General features: G+C 35.0%; 1 protein-coding gene across 18 annotated transcripts in view; it reads left to right on the top strand.

Annotated features, from left to right (window-relative positions):
* Positions 1 to 18,570, top strand: part of TRIP12 (thyroid hormone receptor interactor 12) — a 142,715-nt gene that overhangs the window by 34,981 nt on the left and 89,164 nt on the right. For 11 of the 18 annotated variants that reach the window (XM_033112298.1, XM_033112306.1, XM_033112311.1 and 8 more), the window contains exon 2: positions 3,518 to 3,664. In XM_033112298.1, coding sequence (XP_032968189.1) covers positions 3,567 to 3,664 — 98 coding nt within the window. In that variant the 5' untranslated portion in view covers positions 3,518 to 3,566. Of the gene's footprint in view, positions 1 to 3,514; positions 3,665 to 18,570 lie in introns of those variants that run through there. The other 7 variants (XM_033112299.1, XM_033112300.1, XM_033112301.1 and 4 more) reach the window with 2 other exon arrangements.

Genomic DNA, 18,570 nt, shown 5'->3' on the forward strand with positions numbered 1-18,570 from the left:
TGAGATAGCCAATTAAGATGGAATGTTGAATTTCTATTCATTTCAGGTTATTAAAAAAAGAATTCTAGCAATATAGTTTTTATATTAGTATAACTCACTTTTGTGTGTGTGTTTTAAATTTTAATGAATAAAATATGGTAGGCATAATTAATTGGTCAGTATGGTCCAGAATATTCACATGAGAAAGAAATCATTGAATGGTGCAAACTTCTGAGCTGTTATCTGGAGGAGTTCATTTGGCTGAAGTTGAGGTAGTGGTGATCTCTGGATGGGGGAGGGCTCCTTAGTATCAGGATTCAGAGGACGGGGTCCTCAACACATGACTTGAACTTCGTCATTTGGATTTGTCTGTAATGTAAGGTGTTGAACTTGATCATCCCTGTGGGTCCTTTCCAGCTCTGGATTTGTTTATACCTGGCAGAGGGGAGATCCTATTTTGGGAATTCAAACTCTAAAGTTTAACCAAGTCTGGCCTCCTTTTAAAGATCATCTTGTGCTTTAAAAGCAGCCATCCCTTTGATAAATAACTGTCGTCTTAGTTGCCATCTTACTCTCTTAAATCTCAAGAATTATTCCTACATGGACTATTGGCTGATAATGATTCTCGTTAATAAGCTCCGAAGATGTTGGGAGCATTATTAAGGTTACTTTGGTGTAACTACAGGTCAAACTAACCAGTGTGACATATTCATTTGAATGACTTAGCACCCCTGACATACAGTAGGCATTTAAATAGGGAAGTGGGCAAGTCAGATCTATCAACCCTGCTTAATGATAGTAAAAGCAGTAGTCACATGCTATTCTCTTGTATCTATGTTGTTTAGGGTCCAAGTGAAATAGCACTGAGATGGTATTGGAAGTAGTAAAACTTCTTGAATGAATTCTGAAATAGTCTGGCCTTTTATTTAATGGGATGCAACTGTTCTAGTGCAGTACAACCAAGAGAGCTCTTGTAAAATCCGTCTCTAATTTCTGTACCCCCTGAATCAGAATCTTGAGGGCAGAGGCTAGGCATTAATATTTTGACAAAGCTTCCCAGGTAATTGTGATGCTCACCCTTAATTAAAAACAGTATGTTTTTAATTACGTTATCTTTATAGCAAAATTCACTTTTGAAACTACATTGCTAGAAATTGAAAACTCAGGTTGACTCTAGAAATTTAAAATTGAGAAATTTAAAATTCTAGAAATTTAGAACTCAGTGGTCTTTATGGTGAAAATTTCCCCCTAATTTTATTTTACCACAAGTCTTTTTATTCTTTTGAATAAATGTTGTATGTATTGAGCCCATGCTATATGACAGGCACTGTGTTACGTGGTTTGCATGGGTTTTCTCATTTAATGCTCACAGCTGCTCTGTGAGGTTGAATTCTTTGTCCCCATTTGATAGACTGAAGCACAGAAAAGTATATGTACAAGGTCTTACAACTTGATGGTGTTGAAGTCAGGGTTCAGACTCAGCCAGAGGCAGTTTGATTGCAGAACTCTCATTTGTAATTACTGTGCTGCAGTGACCTACCTTATTGCTTAAGAGGGAAAATACTATATGAAAAACGACTTAGTTTATCTCAAACTTCAGACCCCCAGTTCTCTATCTCAAATGCAGTGAGTATTATTAACAAGATCTGTTTTATGAATCCTTCCATCAATTTTCAACGTGTAGACAATTTATAAAGATTAGTAAGTAAGCCCTTTTAATATACATACACACAGACGGGAGCTTTATACTGTTTACCCCTAACATATCTTGGGGAGCTCTTTCTATATCAGTACATTTCTCTTAATGTTTGCATAATATTTCCTTCCTTTCTAAAATTGACAGTAATTACATTAGTAATTTAAACTTTCTGACCAAAGTTTAGTGTATTAATTGATGTGGGACAGAAATACACTGTCCTTTCTACTGATGAAAGAGGTCAACTTGGAACACAAAAAGACACCCACTTTCTCCTGTTGTAGTGCATGGAATCTCTTAAAACAATCCAGTAATAGATTTAGTTATGATTAGTTTACATTTTCTTTGGCAACAGTTTCTCTGATGTCGTAGGGATCATTCCTTTCCTTCCCTCCCAGTAGAAGTAATTAAGAACTCTACTTGGAGCTTGGAGGTTTACGAAAAATTGTGATAGGTTTGATTTATGCAAATCGTAATTTTTTTCTGTGATAGTAATGTTGGCATGTTATTATATCAGTGAAAGTAAACTGATGTTCTTGAAATGTCAGCACTTTTTAATATAATTCAATTTCTTATGGAAAGATAGAAAATTCAGATTGATTCAGAACTGTACTTTGAGCTAAGTTTGTAAGTTACGCTTACAAGTACTTTCATAATTTATTATTGCTAACAACTCTGAGGCAACATAGTGATTTTACAGAAGAGGCAAACAAAATCTAGAGGTTAAGATTTTTTGTCCAGTGTCATAACCAGCACAGCTGATGTTGAAATGGAAGATATCTGGGACCATTTCTCAGTTTACTGTACTTGAATTGCTTTCTCCTCATTTTTCCATTAAGATATGATAGTTTTATGGTTTCCTTTGTATTTATGATTCCATTTGTTATTCACAGCACTACTGTGAAGTAGTTATGATGTGTCTTATTCTGTGGCTGAGGAATCCGAGGCCAGAGGTTGTGGTTTGTACAGAGGCAGACACTCTAATACCTGTTCTATCACAGGACTTGAGCCAAGGTGTTCTGACTTTAGGTACAATGCCCTTTTCTATACAGTACTAAAAATGTGGAAACAAAGATAGGATGTTTCTATTAGTGCTCTTTTTTTTTGTTGTTTGTTTTTTTTAGAGATTTTATCGGGGAAAGGGAACAGGACTTTTATTAGGGAACAGTGTGTACTTCCAGGACTTTTTTCCAAGTCAAGTTGTTGTCCTTTCAGTCTTAGTTGTGGAGGGCGCAGCTCAGCTCCAGGTCCAGTTGCCGTTGCTAGTTGCAGGGGGCGCAGCCCACCATCCCTTGTGGGAGTCGAACCGGCAACCTTGTGGTTGAGGACGCAGTCCAACCAACTGAGCCATCCGGGAGCTCAGCGGCAGCTCAGCTCAAGGTGCCGTGTTCAATCTTAGTTGCAGGAGGTGCTGCCCACCATCCCTTGCGGGACTCGAGGAATTGAACTGGCAACCTTGTGGTTGAGAGCCCACTGGCCCATGTGGGAATCGAACCAGCAGCCTTCGGAGTTAGGAGCATGGAGCTCTAACTGCCTGAGCCACCGGGCCGGCCCTTGTGCTTTTTTTTTTTTTTTTTTTTGAATGGGCATTTCCTGGGTGTTCTATGAAAAAAAATCTGTTAATTTTAGGTGCTGCCTTCTGGACCTCAATGCCTTGAATTTGGTCAATTCCTGACATTTTATAACACATTAATCAGATTTAGTTTAATAAGGCAGAGCAGCATTTGTGCAGACTACAATCAAAATGTTTACATAAAATTTCCCCCTCTTCTTTGGTGCTCTTTGTTTTCTGTGTTGTACTATGTATAGCTGATATTTTTTTCTCATCTTTTTTCCTTTTAGTGAATGGTAGTGTCTAGAAAGGGTATGTCCCTTCAAGAGAGAGGTGCCAATGTCCAACCGGCCTAATAACAATCCAGGGGGGTCACTGCGACGTTCACAGAGGAACACTGCCGGGGCCCAACCACAAGACGACTCAATAGGAGGAAGGTATGTATTTAATCGTAATTTGAAAAGGAATTGGGAATAAAAAAATATGCTTTAAAACCTCATTGTTTTTCAAACCAGAACTTGTTCACTATAAATGGGTAATTTTTTCCTAATTCATGAGCCAAGTAACAAGTAAAACTGGAATTCAAAGCAATTCTTTAGTCATTCCCCAAATATGCCAGGCTCAGAAAAATAATTCTCATTCATTGACATTATCAAAAATCTAATTTTAAGTGTCAGTATATGGAATGTCATGTTTTGTTCGCTTTCTCTTTATCTTCACTTCCTAAACACATGGTACAACACATCTTTCAATCCTTTGTGGTCCCTTCTTTATGTGTATGTTGACTTTATTTACTTTATTGAAAGGAAGCTTCATTTGTTTTAATTTAATATCTTGACCTTTGGTACTTAGCTTTTGAGGTTTTTCCTCATCTTTCTGACAGCGTGGATGCTGACAGGTTGGTGAGGCAGTCTGACTTGTCAGCACATCAGTTTTCGTCATTTTCTTAGTGATCTGGTTTTCAACTGGTCTTTTTAGTTGGAGTAGTTGAATAGGAGGTAGTGTGAAGAATCAGATGGGTTCTCTTGAATGTAAAATTCTGTGTCTGATCTATCCAAGGACTCATTTTATGTGTAAGGTACTCAGAACTTTACTTGCAAAGCCTTATTTTCCATTCCATGGGTTAATCTTGTTTAGCTTGCAATAACTAATTGCTAAATTTTCACATGATTACCCGATGCAACACTTTGAGGCATTACTGTATATATATGTATATGTGTATACACATACACACACACATATACATGTATATACGTATATATATACATGTATATGTATATATATATATATGTGTGTATATATATATGTATATTTCAGTAAATTATAAAAAAACTTTTAATGTCAAATGTGAAGAATAAACTGAAACATCTTGACGTCAGGCTATTTTAGTGGTTGAGCATGTGGCCTTTGGATTAGTACAGTTTTGTGTGCAATTTCTGCCCCTGCCATTAAATAGCTGTGTGTCCTTTAGTTAAATTTTTTAGGAAGCCTCAATTTCTTAGTCTACATATTGGGATACCTATTTCATGGGGTTATTGGTTAGTTTCAGTATTGTCTAGTATATTAAGCTCTTAGCATAATGCTTAGTAAAAAGTTATGTCTGAGATTGTTTTTTGTTTTTTTGTTTTTGACTTAGCTTATTCTTTGGAGCAACCACACTTTATCCTATTGAGTAAAAAATATCACTGGCCCATTATAAAAATGTTACATATTTATTTTAGAGAATTTGGAAAATACAGAAAAGTGTAAAGAAAAGCATCGCAATTCCACAATCCACTCTTAACCAGTTACATGGCATATTTCTCCTTAGTCTTTTTTTAGTGCATGTATTTGTGTATGTACGCGTATGTGCATGTATGTGCTTATAAGTAACTTGTACCTTTTGAACAACTACAGTTTCATACATTATTAATCCTGAGGTTATATTTGGACTCTTGCACATGTCTGACAAACATTTTGGGCTGTTACATGGTACCTTGCTTCTAAAATCCACAGTGAAGTTTTGGCATCATTATCTTTTCTACACATCAGTGTCATGTAAAATTATTTATATACTGTATTATGTATTTTAAAGGTATGGGCGTGAAACAAATGGAAATACTAGTTTCACTTGATACTAGTGATTGAAATGCCTTCGTGTACATCAGAAAGTTGTAATCAAGATGGAACTCAGATTTACAGAATGACAAATCATTGTAGTTCACATAGTTTAAGCCAATAAATTATATGCTCAATTGTGAAGGAAAAGAATAGAATTTTAAAATGCGTTTGGAATGTCTGAAAACAGGCCAAAGAGCATAAAGCAAAATGTAATTAGGGATTTTAGAGCTTTACTCCCTCCTCCTTTTCAATAATGTCTCATTTCAGTTCTCACAATTTCAACTTTTACATATCTTCAAAAGACATTTCCCCACAAAAGTAGTACACAAAAGAGGGCGTAGTCACTTTTTTAACCTTTTATCATATATGTCATTTTGTGTGTCCTTAAAAATTGCTTAAAAACATGACTTTTAAAGTCTTTATGTTCAGTTGTGTGGCTATACCATAATTTAGTAATAAGTTTGTATACATGCAGTCTATAGGTTTTTCCTGTTTTTTTTAATGTAGATTAGCATGATTATCAGGATATAGAAATTTAGAACTTCAGCCAAAAATTTTTATCAGTTTGACTAAGAATGCAAATTAGAAGATACTTGCTCATCAGAATTTCATTTTGCCTTCTTAGACAGCTTGATATATTTGCTCATGATAGAATCTCAGAACTGGAAGGGACCTTTTCATCAAACCCCAGACTAACTTTTGAAGCCCCAGTAGAAGTGTGCTCTACTAGCAGTTATCTAACCTCTGAGAAACCTTTCATGATTTTTGGGAGTGAGAGGATTGGAATTAATTGGGAGAGAGCAATTAAAATTATATTTTTATTCTCATATCTGACTCCTGTGCTTACTTTTCCTAAGTAAAATGTTATTGTGGCTTTTGTTTCCAAAAAACAGTGGACTTGGTCTTATAGAGATAGTGATTCAGAAATGGTAAGAATAACAACATCTGCTACTACAACAGCACTGGTGGAGTATTTTAAGTTAAAAAATATTTTATATATATTCTTTCAATTGAGACTCAACAAGAAGCTATGTGCTAAGTATGTAACGCCTGTTTAATAAATGTGGTAGGTTTCTTGCTCAGCTTAACTCAGCGAGTATGTAGTGAGGACTTGATTCCCGAACTCTTGACTCTGAAGTCAGTGATTCTTTTCATTGTGCCAGACTGTTTTTACTGAACGAACCGCTTGGACCATATGATGAAGGCCTTAGAGCACGGGTGTCCAAAGTGTTTTCAACGGTTTTCACCAAGGGCCACATGCGGTAAAATACACAAACAGCCGGGCCACTCACTCGAGGTGAAGTACGTATTACCTCACCTGGTTTATTTAAGTGAACTAAATATATTTTTGGAATTTGCTGCGGGCCAATTAACAATGGATTGTGGGCCGCAGCTGGCCCGCGGGCCGCCGTGTGGACACCCCTACCTTAGAGGAATGTATGAAGTACTTATAATTGAGAGTATTAACTCATCCAACTTAGAATTTAAGAGGCAGATTTTCCCTGGTAGAAGTTTTTATATAAGTTCATTCATTTTTGATCCATTCTGTTTTCCAAACTTGGATTAAGCTTGTTTTCTTTGCTTAGCTTTCTTCCTGTGACCTTATGTGCCCTTTCCCCAAATCAAGGTTACTTAACTTTTTTTTTTTTAAATCTCCTTCCCCCCCTTTCTTGCGCCTCCCCCGTCCCCCACTCCGGTTCAAGCCGTTGTTTCTCAGTCTAGTTGTGTAGGACACAGCTCCCTCACCCCTGCTGGTGTTACAAGGCTTGTGCTCCCTCTGGCTGATGCATCTGACTGACACAGTGCATCGCCCGTCGCCCTCTGGCTGCTCACAGCAGCCCAGCTCTGTTCACAATCCTACCTCTAGAGGGTGCAGCTCACTGGCCCATTGGGAATCGAACCCGCAAGCTCGGCTTTAGGAGCATTGTGCTCCAACCACCTGAGCCAGCGGGCTGGCCCTTACTTTTTTTTTAATAGAAGAGGTTTTGTTCATCCTTACGATAAAAGAAAGTTGGATTTTTGAGATTATATTAGTTTTTCCTGATTACTCCCTCTTCTTCTTTTTCACTCATCCTTCATCTCTTTTCATAATTGAACTAGACATCTTACTCCTCTTCTATTATTTTTCTCTTTTCCTTTTTTCCATAATTTTTTGGGCTATAGCTGATCTGTTCCTCTCTTTTCTGTTCTCTTTTTCTTCTTTAGGAAATCACTCCCACTGCTTCTCTGTTGGCTTGCTCTCAGGGATACTTCCTAGCCTTTTCCACTTCTAGCACAGGTATTTGTAGGCTCTCCCTCCCTCTTGGCCATGCAGTAGCATTTTCATTATATCATGTGCTTTTTCTTGTTTTCAAATGGCAATGGTGGGATTGAATTCAATTTTATAGCAACTTTGGTTATGATTGCTGTATTAATAGTTTCTTTGATGTTGTTTTTGTTATAAAAACACAGTATGTTGACAATAGAAAATTGAGAAACTTCAGGAAAATTAAAGGAAATAAGATAATTTTAATCTGACCATCCCGAGATAGCAGTGGTTAATATTTCTACTGTCTATTTTTGCTCCTTGGTTTTTCTTGGATATGAAATCCCATGATTTAAATTTAGGCCTCTAGTTTTTTCCCTCAATTTTTTGCTGTCAAATACATTGCTATGCCTGTCACCTTTGAGCACGGTTCTGATTTTATCAAGTTAAATTTCATAAATGGGTTTATGGACCTTAGGGTATGAATATTCTGGTGTAACAAATTACAAAATTGTCTTTCAGAAAGATCAAACTGATTTATTTATGAATGATTGGACCAATTTATGCTCTAATACTTTGTGAAAGCACCAATTTTTCCATATCCTAATTAAGACAGCATACCATTTTCAATAAAAATTTGTGGAGAAAAGTGATTCTTTTGGTTAAAGTTATCATTTCCTTGGTTACTATAGAGTTGAATATCTTCCCACATTTTGGCCATTTTTATTTATATTGTGAGTTGTCTGTTATTGTCTTTTGTCTGTTTTAATTATGAGATGCTTATTCTTTTGTTGGAGCCCATTATGGGAAGGGTATCAACCTAGTGACAAAAGCAAATATTTTTGCAAGTCTTATTACCTGTTATGATTTGTTTTAATTTATGGATATATTAAAAATTAGATAATCACGTTTATCAGCTCTTTGTTTCTTTTCTTCCTTTGCCTTCTCCATCCTAAGAATAAAATTTTCTTCTCATTTCTGTTATGGTTCTATTTATGTTTTACTGTAATCTGTCAAATTTTTTAATTGTGTGAGGCAATGCTTGAGTCCAATCTAACCCACATCTCCGCCCCCATTGAAAAATTTGTCTGCAATTTTTAATAACTATTACTGCATAAAAACTCAGTATGAGATCTGTAAGTTATAGCTTTTTGTTAACATTGTCATAGCAGAGATATTTTTATTAACAGCCAGCATTTATTATACAGAAAGAAAAAGATTTATATTTTGCTTCAAAAACTATTTCAGAGGGATGGGATACAAAAAAATATAATTCAGAGATGTCTGTGTTAGCATTTTGATTTTTATCTTTGTAAAATACAATTTAGCGTCTAGCTGATTATTTTAAATACAGTTTCGGATCCTGCTTTTTAAAAAAAATCAGCATCCTAACATTTTCTCATGTCATAATTGTTTATAGTCACATTTACTGAGTATACATATTTTCCATGATTTTCAGTTTTTGGATAAATGGTTGCAGTGGGGAAAGTTTTTACTTATGTTAAATGCTTGCATTTTAGGTATCTCTTAAGGATAGGTCCCCGGAAATCAAATTTCTTTCGTTAAAGGAAGTTTTCTGTGGTTAACTTGTTTCAAGTAAATTTTTTTTCTACAATTTACTTAACACTATTTGGAAAAAGAGTGTTTTTCTCATTATTTTATTTGTATTATCTCCATTTTGCATTTTCCTGCTAATTTGAAAAGGAAGAATTGCATTAATCTTACTTTATTGGTGTTTCTATAATAATGAGGTTAAACATTAGAAAAATAGGCTTAAGGGGTGAGGTCTGAGGAGGATACTTTTTTACAAACGGTAATCTCCTTTTGTGCCAGTATACAGGTGAACTGACCTTCTAATCTGTTCAGCACATAGTAGCCCCTCTTACAGCAGTAACCCTCTTTGTGGGATGATTTCCCTCAGTTCTTCACTCATGCATTTCGAATGGTAGTTAATTTTTTCCAACGTGAGTTTACTCTGTTCCTGGCTACTTATTGCCTAGCCTTTTGCCAGAGCTGGCAGAATCTGCAGTCTTCCATGTTTCTGAGTTCAGTGATTGGACTCAGGTGGTCACATGATCCAAAGTGGGAAAAACTGGAAGCTTTTTCCTTTCTGGTAGCAAAGAAAAGAGAAGTTGGGAATCTTCCCCAACTGCATGTCTCTTGCCTGTGGAAGAAGATGGACAGACAGAAAAGCAAATACATTAGAGAGTGTGTGTATTAAATTTCTAACAAGTTTCAGTTCCTTAGTTTATTCGAGCGGTACTGACTCTTGCCTTCTTTAGACTTCATTATTTAGCTGTTTTGATTCTGGAGATACGCATGCATTATTTTAATAAAGTCCTGCCTTAATGTAATACAAACTCAGTATAAAATTATATTTATCCATTTGTAGAACACCATGCTTGTAAGCACTATGCCAATTGATAGTTATAAAGCTGAGAGTAGAATAGCTTTTGTCACAAGCAGTTCCAACTCAGTATGGAAAATGGGCATGTAGGGGATTATTAGAGTCAGGTAAGAAACACTTCTAGAGGATGATCCCGTTGATCTGGGCTCTGAAGGCTGAAGAAGCAGTTGCAAAGCAGATGGTACGTGTAGCTCTATTTGTCTCTACTTGACACGTGGAATCATTAGTTACTTCCAGAGTTTGGACTTTTTCCTCATTTTTCTATGTCACTTGGAACTTTGATCATAAGTAGTAGGTGTTCAACAAATACTTGCGTGGGGTAGAAATAAGGAGATTTATTTCCTTGGCATTTCTAAGCACAGGAATGTGACTTCTTTTGCTGAAATGGTCATGAAAAAGACGATTAAAGTGAAGGAAAGTTGAACTAAGGCTTGATTTAAATGGGCTGTGTAACAAGGGGGCTAGATTATGCTCTAGTGACAGGCAGCTCCTAAATATTCATATAACAGTGTAGCCACTAGGAAATGTGTCCATACATTGGATCAGCTGGAGGCTCTCTGCTCCATGTCTGAATGTTTAGGTAGTCAGGTAACATTACTTGTGACGAGATAATACCGTGAATTGCCCTCGTGCTCTCTAAGGCTTCCCCCAGAAGTGATTCATTTCCACTCTCATTCCCTTGACCAGAGGAAGTTATATGGCTGCATGTAACTTCCAAGTGGTTCAGCAGATACCATTCTACCATGTTTCTGAAAAGAGGAGGAGAAATAGAATATTTGTAAACAGCACATTATAGCCACCACAGGCTATTTAAACATCAGTTTTTAATTCTTACTGCCGTGTCTACAGCAGTCTGTTTCCCTAAGTTTTACTTAGTACAACATAGCCATAGATATGGTGTGTTCTCTTCATTTTACTTGCTTAACCAGTATGGTAACCTTTTTTTATGTTCCTTTTTTTGGTGTTTTTTCTCTTTTTTTTATCCTGACCTTTGCTCAAATGGAAGGTCAAGTGTCATCATCTTTTGGAGGAGAAGAATGTTAAGGGGAGACATTCTGTGATGTGAAGAGACCGTCATTGTTTTTTAGGACTAAATTGAAATCATTTTTAAAAACAATTTATTCTAGGGTTGGCCAGGTAATTTGGGTCTGGCTCCTTTCGTCAATGGTGAATCTTAGCTGCAGAACCATGTGTACATACACTCTTCTACTTTCAGCACTGCTTTGGTAATGAGTGCTGAGAAGGCTAGCCTGTCCCATCAGGCCTTGCAGCTGGAAGGCAAGATTTATATAGTGTTGTGTTAAATAGTGGCATGGTTGCCTTGGTTTAAGGAGGAACAGAGGTTACTTTTTTCTAGTTGGAAGTTACGTACATTGGATTTTTAATAGTACCGTATTAAGTTCTTTATTGGACCAACAAAATCATATTTTATGTCTTATAATTTTCTTTGCAGTATATGTTTCTTGCTTTAATCATCAAGTGTGAAATTTTTTTCCAAAAGTCACATCATAAGCATGTCAGCTGCATAAATTAATATCCTTAACTGATGATTTGCTCTGATTCTTATGTCCCTCAATATTGAGGGAATCCGATATTCACACCATTTTTTACAAGTGTTCTCTCAGACTCAGATTGCTTTCCTAGAAGAACATCAGTGTGACTTAAAAAATGAATGCATACACAAATGCTGCTTCAGTAATTGAACAGCGAGTTTTAGCATCACATATGAAGCCTGTTTTCTTATGTAGTACAGAAAGCAAAAGGAAGCAGGAAGACTCCTTTTTCAAAGATTAAAAGAAAGCGTGTTTTCTTCCATTTTTCTCATATATACCATCTCCAAAGCCTTAAGACATTTATTTTTACTTGTTTGCAATTAGGGGCAGAACTACCAGCATGGATAGGAAAAATTTACTAATCATAGATGCAGGCCTTTTGCTTTGACCACTGAACCCCTAGATTAGCTGTGGTGTTTCAGATTTAGGGAATTGGAGTGCTTGGACTCAATCTTACTTTTCCTGCCTAGGAGCTGTGTGATTTTGGGCAAGCCCCACTTTCTAAATATTTAAAATGGAAGCATATTCATGCCTTGGGTGTCTTTGAGGATTAAATTGGATAATGTATTTAAAGAATTGATACAATGCTTATCCCATAATCACACCTTGTAAAGTATTTATTCTGTGGTCATCTCAGTTTTTACCCAGGTATTTATAAAAGCCAGTGTAGTTCATGAAATATTTACTACTGCATCACTAATCTGTTGCTAATCACTAATTTACTTTTAACTTTCTTGATGTTTGTACTCATTACCAAACTACTTTATTTGTGAAATGTGGGAGTGAAAGTAAATTGAGCTGTATAAAATTCCCATGGTTTTGATTACATTCAAACCCTCTGCCTTTTTACACAATAACGTACGCGTTGTAGTTGATTCACCCATTCTTAATATACTCATATCATTGAACATATACAATTTTTTTCCTTTTTTTTTGGTGCAGCATGAACAGCAGAAGTTTATTAGTAAAAGAAAGTACACTCCCAGACATGGAGCTGGCTGACCATGGAGCGAACATATACAATTTCTGCTTTTGGCTAACTACTTCTAACCCCGTCAATCTGTTATTCCAAACTGTTATTAAGGACAAAAATCTAGATCCTTCCACGAGGCATTTAGGCCCTAACCTGTCCTTTCAACCATGTTTCCTAATGTACCTGTACTCGGGGAAATTCTTATCATTTACCAGGTGCCATTAGGGTTTCATAATTTCCTGTTTCTACCTTTGTCTATATTCTGCTTTTGACTGGAGTGCTCTTTTTCCTCAGTTTTTCATCCTTCAGGGTGTGGTTCAAATTCCATGTGGTCTATAAAGCCTGTATTTTCCTGTTAGAAGTTAATTTCTCCTTTTGTTGGGAGAAATTAACATGGTAGATCACTTTGTTTTATGAGACTCTGACCTCTTTCAGGTCAGGGACTAGACTGTGTGTCATTCATATTTATATGCCCTGTCATGACTTGCTAATATTTGAGTTGGCAAACCTGACACATCTGTTGAAATGAGTAGCTTGGTACAGTCGTGGTACAGTCGTTCTTGATGCTCGCACTCTATAATGTATATCATATAATGCAATATCTTTAGTATGATGCCCCTTTAGTATCTTGAATTAAGAAATACATAAACTGCCGGCACAAGCTGTTTAAAATCATCAACATAATGTATGAGAATTTTACAAAGGTAAAAATAAGCAATTGTAAAACAGTTGATAACAAAATAACACTATCTCAGGGAAATTCTTGGGTACATTGACACAAGATGACATTATATTCAGATGCTTGCATCTGTATTTCAGTTTATTGAATGTGACAACCACAACAACAGACTTAAATGACATAAGCAGCATTTTCATTGTGGACTTTTTGAAAATGATGCATGACTGTTGGTAAAGCTATAAAAAACAAATACAATCTTTTGTTGATTCCCAAGCATTGCTGGAAAATTTAACATAGAAATCATGTAAAACAAATCTGAGAAATGATAAGCCCATTTTTCACCTATGTCACAGCCAGATTTCAAGTTTTTTCATAAGGTCTCCATGTATTACCAGCACTAAAGTAACAGTTTTTCATTGTGTCTGACTGTTCTGTGTATTACATGAAATCTCCTACCTCTAGTTCACACCTGCTAAATGCTAATAACACTCTTGTTCCCCAACATATGTTTTCAGAATGCTCCCTAGAGGAGGAACCACTGATGTTTAAAAACACTGCTTTGTAAGATAAACAAGGAGTTCTTTAAACTACATAATCATTTGGGCTAGCATTTTGCCATAACTAAACATAGGAACATTGGTCAGACTAATCAGCTGCAGTTTTGTGATCAAAATAGAAAAACAAAAAACAGTTCATTTTATAGAGAACATTAGTTTTTTGTTTAAAGTGGTTCAAATGAACTTGCCACCTTGATTATTGAAAATCAGTGGCTTATTTATAACATGGATTTTATAGTGTTACAAGCAAAGCATTTAGTTTTTGGAAGACAAAACTATAATGTAATAATTTTATGCTTTTTAAAATAAAATACAAAAGCATAAAAATGTGTATATCTGTATACACATAAACTCGAAGATGTAATTAAGCCCCACATCATTTATATTTGGTAATATGTACATGTATTTGAGTTGTGAATATGTCTGGCATAGAAATTAATTTTAAACAAAATTGAAGACCTGTAATAGAAGGAAATAACTAATGTAATCCACTTTGCTCATTTTGCCTAATATTAAGATAAGAATGTGTTCTTTGATACAAGGTTTTGGCCTCTTAGATATCTTCTGGACTAGAGATGGTTTTAAATACTTTGAACTACCAAGGATTTTACTAATAACCTGTAAAAGTAAAGTATTTAAAAGGGGCAGTCACTATGATTTGCGCAAAGGTGAACTATAGGCATTTGAGACTTGCTTTCAAGTTAATCTTGAAAACATACAACCCAGAACTGATTATAGTCTGTTCTTTTGCAACGTGGGTTTCTTTAATGTGAGTTGGCCCACATACATTTGGAAAATAGGAAAGTGATTTCAATATAACGTGGAAGTAGCATTGGTTCCCAGGCAGTTTTCCTTACATTGGTAATATAGGAACTGTAATGGGTATAGAGCTTTCAATTAAAGAAGACTTGGTAATCTATGAAGATTTTATGAAAAATCTGAAAATCTTGCAGAAATGATTTAAACAAATCATGTAGTGCAGGATAGCTAGTTCAGTGGTTTCCAGAACCACTACACTTTGCACTGTGTTAAACATTTTCAAGAAGCTCAAAACCATTTACTCCTGTTTTTATAAAGAAAGAAAATGTCAAAATGGAAGGTCTCCCCTTGAAGTGTATTTTTAATTTTGTTGAAGCTGGTCTTCAAACCTTTTTAAAAGTTTACACTTACAGGAGAAAGTACAAAAAATAAGACTCCGAAGAGTGGACTAACTGATTATTGGTGCAAATGATAGTGGAGATTTAATCTTTTATTAAAATCGATGATGTTTTTGTTAGGACTCCCCTTAGAAAAATAATAGGTTTGAGCACTTAGTGCACAGTCTTATTTTCACCATTAGCCCAGTTATTTTTAGTGGGTGATTTTGCACAACATGAGTTTATTTCAGGAACACCATTACATGATACAGAAGCTCCTGAATCACCTACACCCACACCTACACCCATACCCATCCACCCACCTGTCCTTGGGCTGTAATTTACTAAATGGGCTCATTCTGGTGCTACCTAAGAGTTTGTCATGAATTTTACTGTGCTGTGTTTGCAAATTTGATTTATAGTGAATATAAATTTTGATGGATCTTAAACAGTTATGCTTTTTAATAAAAACTGATGTTGAGAATTAAGGTTCGATAAATGAGGGAGTTGGTAAAATAAACTAAAAGGAGGCATCAAGGTTCATTTAGTGCTGAATACTGTGATATTCTAATTGGCTATTCTAGATCGGGTATTATTTTATGGAGGTTTATAGCAGTCTGAGCATTAATAATTTATAAATGGGTATAATAAAATAGAGCTCCACATTGGGACACTCCATGTTGTTACTTTAAGGTCTCATCTGGTTGCCTATTTCTCTTGTGGTAAGCCATGGGTTGGAAAACTATGACCCAAGGGACAGATTCAGCCTACTGCCTGTTCTTGTAAATAAAAGTTTGATTGGATCATAGCCATGCAAATTTATTTATGTAGTTTGTACCTGTTTTTTGACACATGATACTGCCCACAAAGCTGCAAGTACTTACTACCCTTTACAGAAAATGTATTAAGACCATGCTAAACAACAGGCAGAAGGAGAGTAATGATCAGTATTTTACAGTATTTTAAAAATATATTTTTAACCAGTCCTCAGTGAGAATATGACACTTAAAATAATTTCAGAAAAGGTATAATCAGATCACTGGGCATTATTGGACTTAAGCCACTTTTGTGAACCTCAATTTCTAAGATGATTGGATAGTTACTTTTTTTGGTAAATTCTTTAGTTCATTGAAGGTGTTGGGAAGGCCATGAAAAAAATTCAGGAGTAGGTTTGGATGGATGTAAAGTTAGATGTATTTTAAGGCCAGAGAACAATTTATTTGGGTTAAAAAGAGAGGAGGACTGCTACCTCTACAGTGGAACCAACGTTAGATTGATGCGGATCAATTTCTGTTGACAAAAGAAAATGAATATTAATTATTACTGAGATTTATTGGGGATATATTATGACTTTTTTTAGAATTGACATTTGAATATTTAACTGGACATTATCACAAAGTTGCCTAGCTTTGAATGGATAAAGTTGTTTTAAGTATGATTTTTAAAATTAGAATCAATACATTAAGGATTATTTTAAATTTTATAATTGAAGCAGAAATCGATTAAAAATTGATCTGTAGCAAACTTTATGAAATTAAGACTGTAGAGAACATGAATGACATAATTTATAAATATCGTTTCACGGATATTACCGTATTTTGCTGTGTATAATGTGCTCCCACGTATAATGTGCACCCATGTTTTTGGCCCAGACTTTCAAGGAAAAATGTCTTTCATTTTAATTTTTTTTTAAACTTTTATTTATGTAAGTGTGTTTTTCCAGAACCCATCAGCTCCAAGTCAAGTAGTTGTTTTCACTCTAGTGGAGGGCGCAGCTCACAGTGCCCCATATGGGGATCAAACTGGCAACCTTGTTAAGAGCACCACGCTCTAACCAACTGAGCTAACCGGCCACCCCCATTTTAATTTAATTCAAAGTTTTGTTTGTTTATATTTAGGTACTTGTTGTTTGTATTATAAAGGAATTTTAGCATTTACTTTTTAATGTATTGTGGTACAAGAAATTTTATGGAACAAATAATTACAAAACACAACAACAGATAAAAGGTATAAGAAATTCTATGGAAATTCTACCGGTAACAAATTTACACTAATTTACACATCATAGAAGGCCAAGAACTCTTTGTTGTTGCAAGTTCTTCATAAGTGCAACAAAACCAATTATCGTATTCCAAGGTATTATTTTGCACGTGGATATCGTTATTGATTTCTAGAGTTACACTTTTAACTCATAAGCATATGTAAAAGAGTTAAAAACATTTTTGTAGATACAGAATTAGTACTACCATTGTATAATGCACATTCTTATTTTTCCCTCACAAATTTGGGCAAAAAAGTGTACATTATACATGGCAAAATATGGTAAGTTGTATATCTTGAAAATGGAACATTATACCTTTTAAAATAACTATGAAATGATTTAAAATTTTTTCTCAGTCTTACTTCTTCAAACACAGGGGTAGAACTTAGGTATGTTTACTAGACATGTAATATAAACAAAAACAAGTCCTAGAATTTAAATCTCTTTACTGAGAAACTCATGTGATACAGCAAAATTTTAGTCTGTAGTGGAAGACTAGGAAAAATAAAAATGAAATAACAGTGTATAAAAATCTTACAAGGTTCCATTTGGCTACACCCAGAGAAGATACATACCTTGAAGAAAAACATATTCAGTACTAAAGTGAAGACTAAGACACTTGAAAGACTAATCGCGAGTTTTTTAGTAGTTGATCTGTTTTTGTAAGTCTTTAGAAAGTGATTCTGTTGTAGATTAGAACCTTAGAAATAAAAATGATATTATAGATCCAAGAAATTTTTTTTTTTCATTGAGAAGCTAATTTCATATCTTCTTTCAAGAATCCAGTATTGAATTCTGGAAAAATGGAAGAAAAAATAAAGATACTGAGACAAGAAACCTTAGATCATCTTTTAAAAGAGATGTGGAACTTGTATGATAAGTTAAGAAATGTATGGCATCCTTACAGATTCAATTAGAATTTCTGTGTGACGTTTATAGCGACTTATTTCTAAGTTACTTTGAGATGGTGTTCAGAATGAAAACCTTAATTTTTTTTTTAAACAAAGTAATCAGCTTTGGTATTAATGAAACTTGCTTATTCTCATTAGAATATGCTTTTATGACATTTACATGATTTATATGGATGTAGGCTGTGAATTATATAAATTGCATCTGCTAATAATATTAATCTCTCACCTCTGTTAACACCAGCCTTTCTGGGTACGTATCAGTCAGTGGTGCATGCTTCCTTTGCTTATGTAAATCTCATGTCCCTCAAACTTGCTCTTAGAACAGTGCTGACATAGGATTTGATTTATTATAAATATAACCCAGTCATGTATCAATGATGGAATCTTCTGAATGTGTTCAGAATATTTTGTTGTAAATTCTTTCTCTCTCTCTCTAGGACTTGGGTTTTCGTGTGCTTTATTGATTAGTGCTTTAAATTCTTAGCAAATACCACTATTGATTTCATGTTAAGCTTATTTACTATTTAGTGCTTTAATGATTTTTCTGTGTAAAATCAGTTTGAGAATTGATTTCATTTGCCTCTGCATTTACTGTGCTAACCTGAATTACAATGTACAGATTGGGCATCAGTATCATTGTAGGCATCACAAATTGCAATTTCTGTAAAATTTAAGCTATAGTAGTTACATTGTCTATTAAAAAGTTTTTAGATCTAAAGTCCAGATTTGTGTTTTGCAAAA

The sequence above is a fragment of the Rhinolophus ferrumequinum genome, chromosome 8, assembly GCF_004115265.2.
Source record: "Rhinolophus ferrumequinum isolate MPI-CBG mRhiFer1 chromosome 8, mRhiFer1_v1.p, whole genome shotgun sequence".
Classification (NCBI taxonomy): Eukaryota; Metazoa; Chordata; class Mammalia; order Chiroptera; family Rhinolophidae; genus Rhinolophus; species Rhinolophus ferrumequinum.